Source organism: Oryza sativa, chromosome 5, assembly GCF_034140825.1.
Source record: "Oryza sativa Japonica Group chromosome 5, ASM3414082v1".
Taxonomy (NCBI): Eukaryota; Viridiplantae; Streptophyta; class Magnoliopsida; order Poales; family Poaceae; genus Oryza; species Oryza sativa.
Genome location: NC_089039.1, coordinates 7,793,517 through 7,813,311, shown reverse-complemented (window position 1 = coordinate 7,813,311; position 19,795 = coordinate 7,793,517). Strand labels below are relative to the sequence as shown.

At 41.3% G+C, this 19,795-nt stretch overlaps 3 protein-coding genes across 9 annotated transcripts; 2 read left to right on the top strand and 1 right to left on the bottom strand.

The window, feature by feature from the left end:
• Positions 1-313: 313 nt before the first annotated feature.
• LOC4338154 (bark storage protein A) lies at positions 314-6,248 on the top strand. 2 transcript variants are annotated; one of them, XR_001545853.3, is made up of 5 exons: positions 314-714; positions 4,331-4,398; positions 4,741-4,896; positions 4,996-5,650; positions 5,824-6,248. XR_001545853.3 is itself a non-coding variant. In XM_015782831.3 (4 exons), exons 1-4 carry the CDS (start codon positions 459-461, stop codon positions 5,596-5,598), a joined length of 1,083 nt encoding a protein of 360 aa, XP_015638317.1. In that variant the 5' UTR covers positions 314-458; the 3' UTR covers positions 5,599-5,778. The 2 variants fall into 2 exon arrangements, 1 of the variants encoding a protein (XP_015638317.1); XM_015782831.3 differs by lacking the exon at positions 5,824-6,248 and having other exon boundaries at positions 4,996-5,778.
• A 4,495-nt stretch (positions 6,249-10,743) lies between these two features.
• LOC4338153 (glutathione S-transferase T3) lies at positions 10,744-12,720 on the bottom strand. 6 transcript variants are annotated; one of them, XM_015784455.3, is made up of 4 exons: positions 12,470-12,720; positions 12,226-12,295; positions 11,679-12,106; positions 10,744-11,596 (listed from the first exon to the last, which is right to left on the bottom strand). In XM_015784455.3, the coding sequence occupies exons 3-4, from the start codon at positions 12,099-12,101 to the stop codon at positions 10,886-10,888; spliced, it is 1,134 nt and encodes a 377-aa protein (XP_015639941.1). In that variant the 5' UTR covers positions 12,102-12,106; positions 12,226-12,295; positions 12,470-12,720; the 3' UTR covers positions 10,744-10,885. The 6 variants fall into 6 exon arrangements, with proteins under 6 accessions (XP_015639941.1, XP_015639944.1, XP_015639942.1 ...); XM_015784458.3 differs by having other exon boundaries at positions 11,679-12,046; XM_015784456.3 differs by having other exon boundaries at positions 12,273-12,295.
• A 166-nt stretch (positions 12,721-12,886) lies between these two features.
• Positions 12,887-18,962, top strand: LOC4338152 (uncharacterized). Its single transcript, XM_015784454.3, has 7 exons — positions 12,887-13,494; positions 14,094-14,425; positions 15,974-16,313; positions 17,157-17,305; positions 17,389-17,482; positions 18,498-18,569; positions 18,700-18,962. Exons 1-7 carry the CDS (start codon positions 12,937-12,939, stop codon positions 18,742-18,744), a joined length of 1,590 nt encoding a protein of 529 aa, XP_015639940.1. The 5' UTR covers positions 12,887-12,936; the 3' UTR covers positions 18,745-18,962.
• The last annotated feature ends 833 nt before the right edge of the window (positions 18,963-19,795 follow it).

Sequence of the window (19,795 nt, the reverse complement as noted above, 5' to 3'; positions counted from 1 at the left end):
AAGAAGACTCTCTCATCTTATATCCGTCCGATGGAGATCGAAGGTCCCATGTCGCGTGAGTGCATGAGTGCACCAAGGTGAGCATGTGCACAGGATACGCTACCGGATATATATATCTATAGAAACCCCTCTGTTATTTCTTTTAGTGTAATTGCATTGATTCCATTCATGTAATCTTGTCCTGGAAGCTAAATAGGAGTATTTAATTGGAGATGGCCAGCACGATTGTTCTTTTTGAGCTCTGACTCAAATCAAATCCTCTTCCTGTTTCCTAGCTCTATATATAAACCCTACCATTCTCCTGTCTCTCTTCATCTCGTTCTTCCCACACACGCGCGCACACACACATCTTGTGTGAGACTTGTATGATCGATTGCTAGAGCTATTTCGATTCGTCACGTTATACGCATACGCGTTATTAGCTTAGTTCATTAGCTCAAGGTTAATTAATTAACGACATGGCTGCTCGGTCGTCGTCGTCGCCGGCGAAGACGACGACGACGCTGGCTTTGCTGTTGGTGGTCGCGGCGGCGGCCGCTGCTGTGGCGGCGGAGGCGGCGGCCGTGGCGGCGGACGCGGCGCGGGGCGTCCGGCAAGTGAACCGGCGGGGCCCGTACCTGGGCGTGGTGGTGCCCAACGGGTTCGAGATGGAGCCGCTCCTCCGCTCGCCGGCCTTCTCGCCGGCCAAGAAGCTGCCATACCTCGACGTCGCAGGTATACATACGAACTATATACATCACGCCTACATTAGTTAGTAAACGATGAGTAGGCACATAGGGATACAAGAGGGGCGGACAAGCGCGCTTTTTCCCCGCTTATCCCACTTCTAGTTTATTTTTTCTTCGTACTATATATCATGCAAAAAAAAATAGACTAGCATGCAAGCGGGTTTTTTTTTTGATAGTGGGACTACCCACTTGCATGCATGCCTATAGGCACACACTCGTGTACGCATACACGCATAAACTAATTAATTTGTACTCTGTTTCTTGGAATTACGCAAAATGTATAGTAACTAAAATAAAATTAGACACATTGTAAACTACAAATCTGAACATACCTATTGAGGAATCTAGACATACCTATCGGGACGAAGGTATTACCATACCCTTGTTTGATTATGTAATTCCTTTAGTGTAGATGCTTGCTTTTTTGGGAGTACTCCCCCAAAAACTCAGCGTTTGTTTTGGTAGAAGCTATAACCAATTAAAAAGTTTGCAACTCAAATATTTGCGTGAATGAAACCTGTAGATGTTTGAGTTGCATCAACACTTAACCCTATTACTATATATATGGTGAAAAGACATTATTATTCAACACTTAATCCTATTACTATATATCTCCATCTTAAAATTGGTGAAAACTTGCATGACCACCATCATTCTGGCACAGGAGCCTGAATGTTTGTACCTAGACAGTTAGCCGCTTCTTTTTTTTTTTTGAGAACCACAGTTAGCCGCTTGATGTTTGGAGGAATGGAAAACATAGGTAGACTGAAACATTCACTATAAAAAACGGATATACATGTCGATATTATAGGTCCCGGAATATCTCATATATAATCCTGTAAATTTTTTCACCCGATCAGATTTCGTTTAAAAAGTGAGAGATAGAACCATATATTTATGCAAGAATTAACAGGTTGCCAAATGCGAATGTCTGATAAATAAACCTTAATTAACGTCGTGTTTGAGAGAGGAAAGTGAGAATATTGAGAACATACGTAAAACGAGATGAGTCATTAGCTAACACATGACAAATTGAGTATTAATTATTTTAAACTTAAAAATATAGATTAATATTTTTTAAAAAAATAACTTTCGTATAACGTACCATTTCACGGTTTTGGGAAGGTTGTGCGAAAAAACATAGACTTTTCAATAGTTCTCTCGAGAGCAACCTAATTATACAACAAACACATCGGAAAAGTATGTCGTATTGTTCTTGATTGGATAATCGTGTAGGGAACGACTCTTCTGTACTCTATATCGAACAAACACGTAGCATGTACGATTTTTTATGTTGGATTAAAACTGCGGTCTGCGGACATACGTGTTGTAGATTTCTTCACGCATTTCCTTTTCCAAACAATCGCTTTACGAATTAATTCCATGTTGTTCAAACAAATCTTCTGCAAATGAACTACTACTAAAAGAATTGCACGTGATATCACTGCTGCATATATATGCTTATACAATATGAGTCAGAACCAGTGGGATTTGAGATCGTACTATATTTAATTTTCAAGAAGATAATACTCCACAAATAAGTAACGATGTTTTATAATAATACGTGTAGTCAACATATTTAAAAATTTTACCATTAATTTCTCTTTGAATATTTCAATTCAATTTTTTGAGAAGATATATCTAACACGCAAGTTACAAGGCAAATAAAAATTATACTATTGTTAAAAATGGGTTGAATACGTATGTTTATTTAATCCAAACCAATGGATGCATATAGGGATGTGCATGTATATTAGTCATCCCATACTTGCGCATGCACAATTAACACATACATTAAGGAAAAAAAAACACCCCTCATTCGATCGGTCAGTTGTGATTTATTCTCTACCATATTCAACTTGCTACACATGCATGTAACGTACGGTAGGATTATTTAAATGATTGATTACTGTGGGCGACGTCGTCAGGATCAGCTCAATCATTAATACTTGTAGCATAAAAAAAAACCAGCATAATACTGGATATGACATATTCTAATGCAATAAATTTAAACATACATGTGTTTAGATTCGTTATACTAAGATGTCACATCCAGTTTTAAATTATTTTTTAGACGAAGGAAGTATGTGTTAATTAGTATATCCACTTCAAAATATATGTTAACTTAGAACTAAAGAAACACGTTACAACAGTATCTAGATTACTCCCTACATTAAAAAAAAGACAAACCCTGATTTTCGTGTCCAACGTTTGACCGTCCGTCTTATTTGAAAAAAATATGAAAAAAATTAAAAAGACAAGTCACGCATAAAATATTAATCATGTTTTATCATCTAACACAAATGAAAATACAAATTATAAAAAAATTTTATTAAGACGGACAGTTAAAGTTGGACACGGAAATACAAGATTTGCCTTTTTTTAGACGGAGGAGTATTTGTATAGACTTTTATATGTCAAAAGATGAGAAGAGGAAGTATGTGTTAATTAGTATATCCACTTCAAAATATATGTTAACTTATGACTAAAGAAACACGTTAAAACAGTATCTAGATTACTCTCTACAACCAAAAAAAAAAAAAGACAAACCCTAATTTCCGTGCCCAACGTTTGACTTGTCCGTCTTATTTGAAAAAAATATGAAAAAAATTAAAAAGACAAGCCACACATAAAATATTAATCATGTTTTATCATCTAACACTAATGAAAATACGAATTATAAAAAAATTTTATTAAGACGGACAGTTAAAGTTGTACACGGAAATACATGGTTTGACTTTTTTTTAGACGGAGGAGTATTTGTATAGACTTTTATATGTCAAAAGATGAGAAGTTGACGACGTGTACCTACCTAGCTAGCCATGTGGCCAAGTTGCTAAGCTTTTACTACTACAGTACTACTCTTCTACTTCGTTTCCTCTACTAATCGTCGGGTTTAATTTCAACTCGTTTAGGCCATGCATGGCGTGTACGAACGCATACCATTGACCAGCTTGAAGATCAAACAGATTATGATAAGCTGTGTACGTACGTATATAAATGCAAGTAGTCACAACTGCTTGTTTGCGACTCTCTCACAATCTTGATGAATAAATTGATCGCCAGATTTACAAAATAAAATTAGTGGTTCATCACCATCAATTAGTAGTAGTAGTATCGATCTTTTTCTACGAGTAGTACATGAGTCGACGCACCTGCAGCATGGCTGTATATATGCTAACACGCACAGAGCTGCAAATGCCCCTTCAACCTAAACTCAAAAGATTACACAGACCAGCGAAATTAAACTTTTATTTAAACTTTGAACAAATTTGCATCAAAATCCACGAAAATTAAATTTTATTTTTAAATTTTCATCAAAATCCCAATTTGAATTGAAGAATTTCAAGTGGATCATAAATTTCCACATTACAGATTTTCTCTCCTTTTTTTTGCCAAGATTTTGAATTATGCACCAGGCTTGAGCTTAATTTATAGCCCAAACCAAGACTGCCAGCTGGGCTGCCTCAAACTCAGGCCCATTAGCACCCCCAAACCAATACCCATCAAGTTGTTCTTTCTGTAGTAGAAAAAAAAAAAACGACATCAATCAAGTTCGGTTAAATATTTTTCTCACCAAAACCACATGTCTTTCCATGTAGGAAGGAGATTTCGCTTCGGATCGATAGGAGAGAAGAAGGTGATCATCGTCATGACAGGCCTCGGCATGGTAAATACTTGTACACCTTCATTAATTTCATTACCTAATTAAGCCGTATACTTATACTACCTCTGTCTTTTAATAGATGACACTGCTAATTTTTTATCAATTTTTATCATTTGTTTTATTAAAAAAATTCACGTAATTATAATGTATTTTATTGTAAATTATTTTATCTCTTAAAGTACTTTAAGTACGAATTATATCTTATATATTTACATAAAACTTTTAATAAGACATGATAGAATTTAACGGCGTCATAACTATCATAGAGTAGATTGTGTCAATTACCTTAATTATTAATTCCATTGTGCCAACCTGATCAACTGCCGCGGCTTCATACGAACGCAGCTCAACTCCGGCGTGACCACCCAGCTCCTCCTCACCCTCTTCGACGTCGAGGGCATCGTCCACTTCGGCATCGCCGGCAACGCCGACCCCGACCTCCACATCGGCGACGTCACCGTCCCCCGCTACTGGGCGCACACCGGACTCTGGAACTGGCAGGTGAATGATTGATTAATTAATTTCATCAAATTTCATCCAAATCAAGAACAAATTGGTTTTGGTGATTTGATCGGTGTTCATTAATTAATTCGGACACAGCGGTACGGCGATGGGCCGGAGAAGGAGCTCGCGCTGGAGTCCAATGGCGACTACACGAGGAAGTACGGGGCGCTCAACTTCTCCGACTACGGCGTCGCCGGCGGCGGCGGCGGCAACCTGCTGAACGGCGTGTGGTACCAGCCGGAGGAGGTGTTCCCGGCGGACGGCACGCCGGAGTCTCGCCGCCACGAGTTCTGGGTCCCCGTCGACGGCCGGTACTACCAGCTCGCCCAGAAGCTGGAGGCGATGCCGCTGGAGCGCTGCGTCAACCGCACCGGGACGGCGACGTCGCCGGCGACGTGCCTGGCGCGGGCGCCGGCGGTGGCGCGCGTGGAGCGCGGGTGCAGCGCCAGCGTGTTCGTGGACAACGCGGCGTACAGGCAGTTCCTGCGGTCCAGGCTGGGCGTGACGCCGATCGACATGGAGTCGGCCGCCGTCGCGCTGGTGGCGGCGCAGCAGGGGGCGCCGTTCATCGCCATACGGTCGCTCTCCGACCTCGCCGGCGGCGGCTCCGCGGAGTCCAACGAGGCCGGCGTGTTCGCGGCGCTGGCGGCGCAGAACGCGGTGGCCGTCGCCGTCAAGTTCATATCGCTCTTAAGCTAAGAAGCTGTCTTAACCATCGTCGATGAAGGTTGAGAATGATAACCCTATAATGGTAATTAATTAGAAGTGTTACCTCGTGTGTTGTTCACGATAGACGTTATTGTTCTGATTAAACTTTATATTATTGACACATTTTTTAAAAAAGAAACAGTTAAATCAAAATGTATTTGCCCTGCCTTATGCAAAGTTTACAGTGAAATTTTTGAATGTATTTTCGTTGCATAGACCACGGTGCCTGACATGTCCTGTTGACCAAGCAAGACAGGCTCCGGACAATACACAAGCAGTGACCAGGCCAATCTACCAGAAGACAGCTGCGGCCTGCGACCCAGGTTTCCAAACCCTCGTGTCCATGGGCCGGAGTGGGCCAAATAGCTGAGCTGCAACAGGCTGGAAACCTGGGGAAAGGATGAACTCGAACTGGATTTTCTAGTGGAACAAGTCCCTCAATTTGTCGCCGAGTTTGCAGTTCATCCCTTAACTGAAATAAGGTCTGTCTCTCAACTCGGAAAACCATTACAAATAAGGTCTCAAGATGGTTTAAACGGCAGTTTTAGCTAACATAGCGTCTATGTGAATGGTTTGACTTGATCCTCATCCCATGTAGCGTTAATGTGGTATTAGAATCAAAATTTAAAAATTTAAATAAATATATGGGCCCATATGTTAGTCAAATAAAAACATACAAAAATAGTGTGTCCACTTCCTCCACCTCACCCATTCTCTCTCCTCTCTATCTCATCCTTCCCATCTCGCTGACAGCTTCAGCCCCACTGCTAGTCATTGTCTTGCTCCTCCGAATGGAAGTCCTGTGCACACCTGAGACCGACGCCGCCTGCTTCGCTCGATCCAGCCACGCGTTTTCTCTCCCTCAAAATTGATTGAATATGGAATTCCCTCGATCTCCCCTTCTTTCCCCAAAAAAAGCCCTAGAAATCTCGAATTAAATCTCGTGAATTTTGCTCCATTTCTATCCGGTGAACTCGAAAGCGACATGAACGGCACCCTAGCCTAGGCCCCGCGAAACACATCACGCGCCTTGTGGTGCCGCCCCTCGGTGACTAGTGTCTCGATGCCCGTGCAGAGGGAGGAGAGCGCGGCGGGACCCAGCTCCTTTCGCAGCCTATGGTGGTTTACAACGGGCTGCTCCTCCATCAGCCGCGAGAGATGCATGTAAGGCTTGAGGGCTTCTGCCGCCGACGACAACGAGGAGGAGGAGGCAGCAGAGGCGGTGGTGGTGGAGGTGGCCTTAGGAAAGTAGGCAGGGGAAGTGGAGGCGGGGGAAGCAGAGGGCGGCGAGATGCAGCTCCATGGATGGGAAGGAGATAGAGAGGAGAGAAGCAGTGAGGTCGAGGAAGTATGGGTCCAACTATATTTTTTATGTTTTTATTTTATTGACAAATAGGCCCATATATTTCATTTTAATTTTTTATTTTTTTAATGTCACGTGGGACAAGGATCAAGTCAAACCATCAACGTAGGTGTCAAGTCAGCTGAAACCGCAGTCCAAACCATCCTGGGAGCTTATTTGCAGTGGTTTTGGGAGTTGAGAGACGCATTCTGTCATGTTTTTCGGTTTAGGGATGAATTTCAGACTTGACGAATTGTGAGGAACCTCAAGTAAACTTATTCCTTTTCTAGTTAATCAAAGTGAATTCGTGAGAGAACCCAACATTAACATTGGCCTATCGTGTACAAGAATCGCTGGAATTGCTACAGTGTATGAATTAGCCATAGGTATTATCATAAGCCTCACCTATATTAAAAAAACTCATCAGCTCTCTTCAATATGTAGACCAAAGACATAATTTATCTGACATGTGGGCCCTGACACATTCTGTCTCCACTAGAATTGAACTCAATGGCTGGTATCTAGTATTTGGGGTGTGTTTAGTTCACGCTAAAATTGGAAGTTTGGTTTGAAATTGGAACAATGTGATGGAAAAGTTGGAAGTTTGTGTGTGTACGAAAGTTTTAATGTGATGAAAAAGTTAGAAGTTTGAAGAAAAATTTTGGAACTAAACTCAGCCTTGGTCAAGAATGGCTAGAAAAAACAACCCAATGTATGGGTATGACACTATCCTCTACTCTCTCCTCTAGTGGCTCTCCAAGTGCAACACAGCGAATGCAGTTGCCTACCTTTGGGTCATTAGAGTTGACTATACTCCCAACTAACAAGGAAGGATATAGTGTGAAGCCATCGTACCTCCATGTTCGCACACAAACACAAAAGAGACAAAAGAAATTGATTTAGTATTAAGGTAAAGCAAATCCAAGTATCCAACTCAAGAAGACGAGAAGAGACAGATCTCACTTCGAATGGAGAAGAGAAGTAAGGTTGCCTATGTAGCGGATCGCGGATAACCGGTGCTATAGCAAATGCTAAATTCCAATAGCCGCATTTAATTATCACACATATTTGAGTGTACATATCTTGAATAATAACTTCAAAAACATTAAGAAATCAACTGAGAAACAAATTAGTGATAGATCAATACACATATAACCTATGAGCATAAGTAAATATTTAGTAGCATTCGAAGATGTTGTTCTAACTAAAATTAAATTAAGAACCAAACATGCTATTCTACTCATTAGACGTTACAACTCATAATAATACAATGTTTTGGGACACAAAAACAACTAAGAAATTTGTCATTTGTTATATATGGGTTAGTGGTTATATAAAATAAGATCATTCTATAGTGACCCGCCAAATCCAAAATAGTGACCACTAAGTTGTAAGATAAGATGCTATATCAAGTCCACTACGTCACAATGGTAGCAGCAGGGGGCCACTACCGCTGTAGCCGATGGTCGAGAGACCAAGGGCGGAATCAACGCTTGCTTTGGTGGCGATGTTGGTTGGTTTGGCTGGTGGCTACAAGAGTCCAACTGCCCGTGTGTTCCTGCAACTGATTTCCCTATTAAGAATAAATTGATATTCATGGCTAAAAGGATATAAAAAAGCTAAAGAAATTGATTACATCGATACGAAATCATAGCAGTACTACTTGAATAATACTATGTCCTTGTATTTTTCTTTTTTCTTTTTGTGAAATACAATAATTGTATAACATGGCAATACGCCAATACGTTAAACTATTTGGCACAAAATCAGAATTGTAGAATTAGAGTTTTTAATGTTGCAAAGGTTAGCCATTTTTCTTTTTGTTGCCATAACTCATTTATGTTGGAACAAAACTATAAAGTACTTTTTTCCAAAAAAAAAAAAGACTAATTACTCCAAAAAATTGTACTAATACAACACTATATTGTTCAACAAATTGTACTAATTACTCCAAAAAACTAAAACTTTGGCAACAGTATAAATTATTGCCACAATGTTGAAAACTTTGGGGGGGAACACTTCAATTTTCTTGAAGTGAATGTCATGGAGAAATGCATTAGGAATGTAGTCCATATTGTTGGAATAATATATTTATGTGGTCAGTACCATGTTACTCCCTCCATCCCATAATATAAAGTATTATTCCCTTTTATGTAAGTTTAAGGATAGCAAGAAAATACTAGAATGCCCTTATTAAATGATACTCCATCCGTCCCATAATATAAGAAATTTTGAGTTTTTGTTTGTATTGTTTGACCAGTCATCTTATTTAAAAAATTTGTGCAAATATAAAAGACAAAAAGTTGTGTTTAAAGTATTTTGGATAATAAAGTAAGTCAAAAAAAAATAATTCCAAAATTTTTTGAATAAGACGAGTAATCAAACAGTGCAAACAAAAACTTTTTTAAAATCCCATATATTGTGGGACGGAGGGAGTATTTGCTTATAGGTGAGTGGGTAGATGAGGGTTAAAATAGGTAAAAATTTAAATTGGAGTTGATGGATGTGATAAGTAGTACACTAAAATCCCTTATATCGTGGGACAACTAGATGGGGGCAAAATCCCTTATATTGTGGGACGGGGGGAGTAGCATATTTGAACTGTCCTAATTTATACCAAAATAACTTAAGCTCAAACATAATAAGGTCCTCTTTGTTTAGGCTTATAAGCCAATTTATAAGCCAAAAAGTCTAAGCCTAAACAAACAAGCAGCTAGGGGTGGATGTCGAGCTGGCTCGGCTCGGCTCGGCTCGGTCTGGCTCGTTAGGATAACGAGCTAGCTCTAGAAACCCAGCTCAGCTCGGCTCGTTTGAAAGCTCGAGCCAGCTCGTTAGGCTCGTGAGCTTTGGGGACAAGAGAGAAAGCGAACAAGGGGAGGAGCCGAGGAGGGGCGCCGGGGAGGAGCGGCGCGGCCAGCGGCGTCCACGACGGTGTCGGCGCCGGGGAGGACCGGCGCGGGCGGCGGCGTCCACGGCTGGTTGCGTCAGCGCCGGGGAGGAGCGGCGCGAGCGGCGGCGTCCACGGCAGCGTCGGTGCCGGGGAGGAGCGGCGCGGGCGGCGGTGTCCACGGCCGGCCGCGTCGGCGCCGGGGAGGAGAGGCGCGGGCGGCGGCGGCGGCGGCGGCGGGAAGGAGCGGCGCGGGCGGCGGCGTCCACGGCCGGCGGCGTCGGCGCCGGGGAGGAGAGGCGGGGACGGCGGCGTCGGCGCCGGGGAGGATAGGCGCGGGCGAGCGGCAGCCATGAGGCCGGCGGTGGCTTGGGTGGGGATTGAGGATGGGGACAAGCCAGAAGGGGATTGACTCTAGGGTTTTCACAAGGTGATGGGCTGGGTGATGGGCTGTTGGGCTGGGCTAGGCGCCTGGGCCTCATCTGCTCTGGCTCGTTAAGGCTCGCGAGCCAGCTCGAGCTGGCTCGTTATCTCTAACGAGCTGAAATGCCAGATCGGCTTGTTAGGAAATTCAAACGAGCTGAGCCGAGCCGAGCCGAGCCTGTCACGAGCCGAGCGAGTTAACGAGCCACGAGCTTCCTGTCCACCCCTACAAGCAGCCTTTTCGTTTGGCTTTTTTGAAGCTATAAGCCACTCTTACACTATTAAGCCAAAAGCTAGGTTGGAGAAGCTTTTTTGGCTTATCTGAGATAGATGTATGACTCCACCACTAAACTTAGGACATTAAATTCACTGGCTTATAAATCATATAAGCCAATAAGCTGACTTAAAAATCTAAGCCAATAAGACTAAGCCTAAACAAAGAGGGCCTAAAGCTTCACACACCAAGACAGTCCATACAACTTGATAAGGTATAAGCCTATAAGGTATGCATTCCATAACAGTCCGAACAATTTAACAAGGTTTGCTGTTTACCATAATTCTCTATACGACTTCAACATGGTTCGCAAAACATAATAGTCCGTAACAACAATAATAGACATACGAGGTCAACCCGAGCTATTAAATCGTCGAGTGACGATCTCCTCCTGCAAGCTCTTGTAATATTGTTGTTGTAGCCCAGACATGGCACTAATATCCATAGTCATAATCCTCTCTTCTTCTAACATTCTTTTCAAATCTATCTCCTTGGTCTTCAATTCTAATTCTTTGCTCCTCATCTCAAGATTTTTTGTCTCGTTTGCAACCTTCGCTTGTTCTAGTGCAACCTTCTCTTGCTCTAGGGCATGTGATTGTATATATCTCTCATCTTTCTTGAGCTCTTTCTCCACATCTGCCTCTTTCTTCTTTGCCAACAAATCATCTAAATCCTCCACAAAGACCACATCTCCACCTCGTCGTAGTTTTTCTTTCTCCCCCTTCCTATTTTCTGGTCTCTCAGATAACTCACATCTTGGAGGAGCATTCCTACTTTCTGGTCTCTCAGATAACTCACATCTTGGAGGAGCATTAATACTTTCTGGAGTCTTCGATAACTCAAATCCTGGAGGAGGAGGAGGAGCAGCCGCAGTATCATCAGTAGTAGTAGTAGACATACCTAGACTTGAATTGTTGGTTATCTTCTGTTTTTTGTGAGATGGCAGCTGAGACGACCTATCAATCCATTTTTGCTGGTTTCTCAAGAGATTCCAACAGTGCATCATGTGAAATGGCCTATGGTTCTCATCTTCGGCCTTGTACAGAGCACATGCATGCATAATCTGCACATATCAAAATGTCATATTAAATGTCTAGTCACTATATGAAAAATGAGGAACTAGTTTTAAGGACATATGAGCAAACCTTATCTTGACTTGAAACCCAGCTTTGCTTTCTATCCCCAATCCGGCTTAGACAACCCTCGAACTTGGTCACATTCTCTTGAATAGTAGACCAGCGGTGCATGAGGGAATTTTGAGAACGGTCTGAGGTGAAGTCCTTGTTTGCGTGGAAGTAATCGTAAATTCTCTTCCAGTATGCACAACGAGATTGTTCGATGCCTTGGACTACATCCTTACTAACATTCAACCATGCCGAAACCAACCCTTCGTCTTCCTTCCCGCTGAAATTCTTTGTTCTTTTCTGGTTTCGTCTCACGACAACAACTTCTTCGACCGTTGAATGTTGCTCCTCGGGTGGACTAGCCCCCATCATGGTGCCATCATCCCACTCTGGCGAGTTGATTTTAACAACCAGTGAGTTAACATAACAACTGTCTCCATCCATCGCTACTGTTGAATTTATAACAAAAAATGGCATATGTTCAGTCTATAGAGTGTTGTACAAAAATAGAATGTAGCACATATTTTTCATGCAACAGTCATTTCAGTAAAAAGTTCAGAGAACGCACATCCTCAATGTACTAAAAAAAATCAGGTCAGCATTTCAATCACGCACCAATGCCAGCTTCCTTTCTCCACCTAAAATCAGCATTAGTTTCAATCAGATCAACTGATCCAGTGCACAAGCACATACAAAAATTCCCAACTCAGCATATCAAATTTATCAATAAATAAACATTTCATCTTGGCAGCCGGGAGCACATATCAATAAATAAAGAGCCAATTCATCTTGGCAGCTGGGCGGGGGATTACCTCCGCTTCCAATGGCGCGCGGGCGGTGATCGACCTGCGCCGGCTGCGGCCGAATTTAGAGCCAGGCCGCCGGAACTAGGGCAGAAGGCCTAAGGAGGCAAAGGGGTCGGCCTCCGGGCGGCGGGGACGACGTCCGGTGCCCGAGGATGGAGGCGGAGGCGAGCCGACGGCCGGGCCACGGCGGCGGCGGGCGGCGGCGCCGGCGCAGCGGAGGGAGATGCGGATTGGGAGTTGGTTTTGGGGCTCGCCACAACTAGCGAGGATGGAGCCTTATCGTTTTAACCCTAAATCTCTAAATTTAGCCAGCTCGAGTTGGGCTTGGACCGGCCCGTTCGAAATTGGGCCGGCCCATTAGGTGGATGGGCCCACTTTCAGGCCGACCAGATAGTGAGATAGGCTTGGTCATCACCATTCCTCGACCAGCTCACGCAAAAACCCCCCGAAACCTCGAAACCCTAGATCGCCATATGGCCTCCTCCGCCGCCGCCGCCTTCTACCGCGACAGGGAGGACGCGGCGCCGCCGTCGTCCGGCCCCGGGGGAGGCGGCGCCATGGCGGCGTACGACCCGAGCTACGTGCCGGACTCGGTGAAGACGTTCGTGTCGCACCTCTACCGCCACATCCGCGACCGCAACGTGTACGAGACGCACCAGATGTACGAGGGCGGGTTCACCCGCCTCTCCGACCGCCACTTCCGCGACACGCCGTGGCCGCCGGCGGAGGCCGTGGCGGCGCACTGCGACGGCGACCACGTCTTCCTCCTCCTCTACCGGGAGCTCTGGTTCCGCCACGCCCACGCCCGCGTCCAGGGCCTCACCCCGGCGCAGCGCGCCGAGTCGTGGGACAACTACTGCTCCCTCTTCAGCGTCGTCCTCCAGGGCGTCGTCAACATGCAGCTCCCCAACCAGTGGCTCTGGGACATGGTCGACGAGTTCGTCTACCAGTTCCAGAGCTTCTGCCAGTACCGCGCCAAGCTCAAGAACAAGACCCACGAGGAGATCGCCCTCCTCAAGCAGTACGACCAGGTCCTCTCATCTACCATCTCAATCTCCCTTTTGTTTTTACTATTATTATATCCATCGTTCATTCAGAGTAAATCAGTATGAGTTTCCACTGGTATAGTGGCATAGGTCCTCTATAATCTGAATCTCCCTTAGTTTTTATTAGTCCATCGTTCAGAGTAAATCAGGAATCGTGTTGCGATTCGACGAGTTTCCATTGGTATGCTGGTGTTGCCTAATGAAGGGTAGGCTTGTTAATTCTGTTATTTATTTGGACTATGGTATTTATTATGAAGTAATATAATAGAGCTGGTTCTTGATTGCACATGTTAGTGATAGTCTCAATTTTCTTTGTGATTTGTAATTAAGGCGGAAGAGGTTGCTCTTGCTTGTGCTATGAGATTTGCATTGACATTAAATTTCCATTACGAGTTTATTTAGCAGTAGCCTCATTTATTTCACTGTTTGTTCAATGACATGTGCTGTGGAGGTCGTTTATCAGAGTTAGATTCAGGTTGGGTGCTCGGTATGATGAATCCTGGATCTGGATGGCTTAGCTTTGTTTTATGTATGAGTTTTCTGTTGATAGCTCTGTCATAATTAATCTGTTTATAATTTTACAGGCATGGAGTGTTTATGGGGTTCTTAATTACTTGAAAGCACTGGTGGAGAAGTCAATGATTGGAGAGATCCTGGAGAGGGAGAAGGTAGGGCTTGAACAGTTCACGGCAACTGATGGGTATGACTATGAGGGCGGGAGCAATGTGTTGAAGATGCTGGGGTACTACAGCATGATTGGGCTGCTCAGGGTGCATTGCCTTCTTGGGGATTACCATACTGGGCTCAAGTGCTTGGCTCCAATAGATATAAGCCAGCAGGGTGTCTACACCACTGTGATTGGAAGCCACATTTCCACTATTTATCACTATGGGTTTGCCAGCCTCATGATGCGCAGGTATGCGTTAAGCTAACTTGCCTGAGCATCTCTGTTTCCCATCTTTATTTCTATTTTCTTTATCTATCGTTTATTGTTCTACATCTAGAGTTTTGTTGTTGAAAAAAATCATATGCTTTCTCTAACCAAATAAGTCAATTGAGACTTGTTCACATGACTCATTTAGAGAGAAGAGTTGAGAAGGCAAGTATGACCTATATTTTGGATTTGATGGAGTATCTAGTGATATTTCAGCTATATAAATTCTGGGTTATCTTTTACTTTCCTACCCAGTATGGTACAGTATGAATGATTATCCTTCTTTTGATACTTGTATGTGTACTTGTCTAGCATCATGCTATACTTGTTTTCTGCTGATGGGATATAAAATGCGTACCCTCACCCCTTTGGGTAACCAGTGATGGTCCACTTTCTGTGCCATATAATTGAACTTTTTTTGGTACCTCTTCAATCACTTCAGAATGACTCTTTCAACTCTTCTTTTAATATATATATATATATATATATATATATATATATATATATATATATATATATATATATATATATATATATATATAGTAAATTTGTTTGGTGCTCCATGGTGCCCGGGCACCATTGTTGAAATTGAGTATATACCCAATTCAAATGAGCATGAAACTTTTTCAATTATTTAGGTATTAATATTAACTACTTTACTAACTAGTTGAAAGCAAGTTTGAACTGAATTTGAACTTGTTTTTGTTAGATTTTGATTCTAGGTATATAGCATCCATACATATAATTAGTTAGGTATGTAATCATGGATTGTGAAATAAAGTTAAATTTGAGTTGTTTTGTTGATAGGTATAGGTATGAATCGAATTCTTATAACTAGGTATATACTCACAATTTGAAAATTTTGAAAAATTTGAGTGATTTTGTGCATTTGAAACCATGGTGCCCCCATATGAGTGTCCTATATATATATATATATATATATATATAAATTGCTTATGTTTACCATAATTGCAGGTGGTCCTATTATATAGTATATTACTCCTACTTTTAAGCTCTGCGTATGTGAACTAAATGTAACATTGCCGTTTAACATCATTTCATCTTATGGAATATGGCAAAAGCTTTCTGGGCAGTCCTTTTGTAGTCAATAGTGCTTATGCTGTTCTCTACTTAATAATGGTCCAAGAATCCAAGGTTGAGCTAAGCCCGACACTTCCCCTACTTACCTCTGATGAAGTACTTAGGATCATTTCTCTTTGATGCCAAAATTTGCCTTACTTAATATTGATAATGCTAACGGAGTTATTCGTTCATTTGGATTGTTACCAAAATTTGTTATTGCTTATTGCAACCTTACCAAAAATTTGGATTTTCCAACATTTAGGTAGTCCTGTTGACTGTGAACCCAAAAAAAAAAAAAAACTTTACTGTGAAGCATGCTATTCTGTCCCATATGAGAACCTAATGCTTAATGGATGAATGGAGTCATGTTACTAGTTAGTTCACCATCATGAATTGTCCTGTCTGACTTCTTTTATCTGATAAACCATATTTCTGGATGGATTTCAGGTATATTGATGGTATACGTGAATTCAACAAAATTCTGTTGTATATCCTGAAGTGTAAGCAATACCACCAGAATTCCCCCCAGTATGACCAGCTACTTAAGAAGAATGAGCAGATGTATGCACTATTGGCGATCTGCCTCTCATTGTGTCCACAGGACAAGCTCATAGATGAAAACGTTGGCACTCAGCTGAAGGAAAAGTATGGGGACAAAATGACAAAGATGCATAGGTATGATGATGAGGCATATGCTATTTATGATGAACTCTTTTCCTATGCCTGCCCCAAGTTCATTACTGCGTCGCCTCCAGTTCTACGAGAGCCATACACAAACTACAACCAGGTATTACTTAAAGTAAAGATTGGGGTGGTCTTTTTTATGCTTTTTTTGAAACTATACTACACCCTTAATTGGGCTAGGACCAAAGCATTCTAGGTGTATCAAATTGTCTGTAATATCTCAAGTGATGTAGGAGTTTTATTTTTTTGAATTATTGTTTGTTTGTGCCTTACTGCCTTATATTGTTGAAATGACAATTGAGCAGCTGAACGTTGAGGTTCATTTTACTATTTCCCTTGTTATGCATTAACATTACAATTTGCGGAAGTTGCATGTCAGTTACTTTGAGTATCTTTACTTAGCATCTTATGTGACACCTGAAATGCACATCTTTGGGTCCATGGCGTATCTAGTATTTTTATATGGGTGGTCCAAGTTATATATATATATATATATATATATATATATATATATATATATATATATATATATATATATATATATATATATATATAACAAGGTTAGAAGTATAAATGGATTAAATGTACATCACAATATATTAATAATGGAGTTATTTTTTTTTCTTTTTCCACAAGTTTCTTTTCACATATGTATATATGCATTGGGCTAGGGTTTTTCTTGGGTGGTCCCGGGACCACCCCCTAGATCCCGCCTATGCTTTGGGTATCTACTTGCTCAGACATTACTACTAAATTCTGATAATCCAATAATGCAGTATCAGTGATATTCTTTTTGTTCAGTTCTACCATGCACTTGGTTATGAAAACATAGTTTTTATTTTAATACTGTTTATTTCAAGTTTTTTTGTGAGTTTCACTTGTCAAAAAGCAGGCTTTATTTTTCTTGTATCCACACCAAATTATTTAACTATGTATCATTCAACAGGATGCTTATCGTCTTCAGTTGAAACTATTTCTTTATGAAGTGAAACAACAACAGTTGCTCTCTGGTATTCGAAGCTATCTCAAGTTGTATTCAACGATAACAATTGGTAAACTTGCCAAATACATGGATGTGGATGAGGTTACACTAAGGTCTGTGTATTTTTAATATAATATTTTACTGCTAATACTTGACTTTTCTCATTCATGATAACATAATTGTTATATGATGGCAGGACAATTCTTATGACATACAAGCACAAAATGCATTCAATCGACAGTGACGGAAAGGTCATATCCAGTGCAGACTTTGACTTCTATATTGATGAGGTAGGATAATTAATTTTTACGTCATCTCCTTGCTAACTATGGAATTTATTTGTACCGATCCTCACATTCATGTGTGAGAAAAAGAATGGTTTGTCTTATGTTTTCCTATAAATTTGCTTGGTAGTAGCACTATTATGGCTCGTTTGATTCCTCGTATCGTCTTTGTCTTGGCTTAGTGCATGCAGCAACCACTTGTTTGGTTTCCTGCAGAGGTCAGTGGACCTATCCCTCTGTGCGCAAAAAGTAGTGGGAGCCTGGCCATGAGGAAACAAGTTCCAGAATCATTTCTTATTGGCCTGGTTGCTTGAGTCAAGAAAGAGCTGCCTATATGCAGTGTCCTCTCAAGATGTTCCATGAGAGAAGTGACATATGCATGAAACCAAACAATTTCTGTGGTAGACTGGCCAAATAAACTCAGCTGACCAAACAAATCAAAATCTATGTTGGAAACCAGTCCATCTGAGGCAGGCTTGGTGTGTCCAGACAGGTCATCCAGCATACAGGGAACCAGACTCACCCATACTGTTTAGATCTCCTGTTGATGACTAAATGCTTGGAGAAAATAGTGTTCATTTTAACGTATTCTTGAAACATTATCTCCTTGCTTTGTGTTTTTATGATAACTTTTTTGTGTGTGCTTTTTAATTTGAAACCTTCTGCGCTTCAAGCGCTATTATTGTTTAGATTTCCTGATGGCGATTAAATGCTTGGAGAATATAATTTTTGTTTTACATGTTCATGAAATATTATCTCCATGATTTGTGCTTTTAGTGAAAATATAAATTCCTTGTGTATGCTTTTGAACTCAAAACTTTCTGTACCTGGGGTTATGAATTTGACTAGTGTAATGATTATCAGTGGCTGAAATACTGCATGAATGACATGAAGTCCGTGTTTTTTTTTCCCACACTTCCTAGTATGGAACTTTAGACGTGTTACCTTACAAATGGAGTGATGTGACTTATTACAAATGACTATTCTATTTGACTCACCAAATCTTTTTGTATCCACACAGGACATTATTCATGTTGTTGAATCCAAGTTAACCAAGAACCATGGTGATTACTTTTTGAGACAGATTTTGAAGGTACCTGTAGATCTTTTTACAGCTTACCATGTTTACTTGGTCACACATGCGACATCATTTCGTTGGATGCACTTGTAGTTTTCTCATTTATACCCTATATAATGTATCATTTCTTTGTCATACTTTGCAGTTTGAGGAGATGATTACGCAGCTGGATAAAGTACAATTTGACTGAACCTGCTATCATCAGGGCTGAAGCTCTCCTTTGAGTTACAGTGGGACGCGCTGTTGGTGATGGATAGTAATGATAAATTTTTGTGCCATCCTTTTTTGATACATTGTTGACATGAGTTAAATCCTCGCTAAAAAGTACTCTAGGTGCTAACTATCGCATCCACTTGTCATGGCATGTTCTGGTTTGAAGAATGCCAACTTTAAATTGTTCTTGTCTTATCGTCAACCGTGCCATTACCTACCGTAACGTTGCAAAGTTGTAGCTGTATTCCTATGTTTCGGACTTGCAGAGTGCGGAATGTCGTTGCTTCCTATCTGCCTGAGCCTTATGAACTGAAATTCCCTATTCGAATTCTAGAATTATGGGTTGAAAACTTGAAATCCTAGAGTGTGTTGTTTCCCGTAGGGCGGTTCAGAACTTCAGATCTTTTCGAAACCGTACCCATTTTTTGTTTAACAGGAAAGAAAGTCACTGATCATTTGGATTGCTCCAAAAACAGTCCTAGTTAGGCTGAATTTGAAAAGGCCCGGACAATCAGCATTGTCGAACGAAGCCTTTGCGTGACCAAATCGTACAGGACTTTCTCTGGAGCAGTCCAATTGACCAGTACTTTCTTTCCTAGTATTAGTGAGCAAATTGAGCATCATCTAGGGTCCCTTTTTTATCTAATAGAGTGCTCACTTATAAATGTATATACCCCATCTTTGCGAGCATTTCTAAAAAACTAGACAATCATATCTTAAGATTAAAAAAAATCACTACAAGTGTATTGTTGATGATGGTTTATCACTAAAAGAATGTGGCCGTAAATGTGAATATCCGTGTAAAGTGTAAAATTTAGATTCTTCCGTGATGAGGAACTACGCTCACTTCATATCTTCAATGATCGTTTTGAAACTGTTACATTCCAATTCATCCGTCTCAATGAATACAGTTTTATCACAAACAAATTAACCGGCACTTGAGTAGCTAACTCGTTTAGACACTTCCATATCCATATGTGGTCCAAAATTATGAAGCTGATATGTTTTACGCCAGTTAAAATTTAACT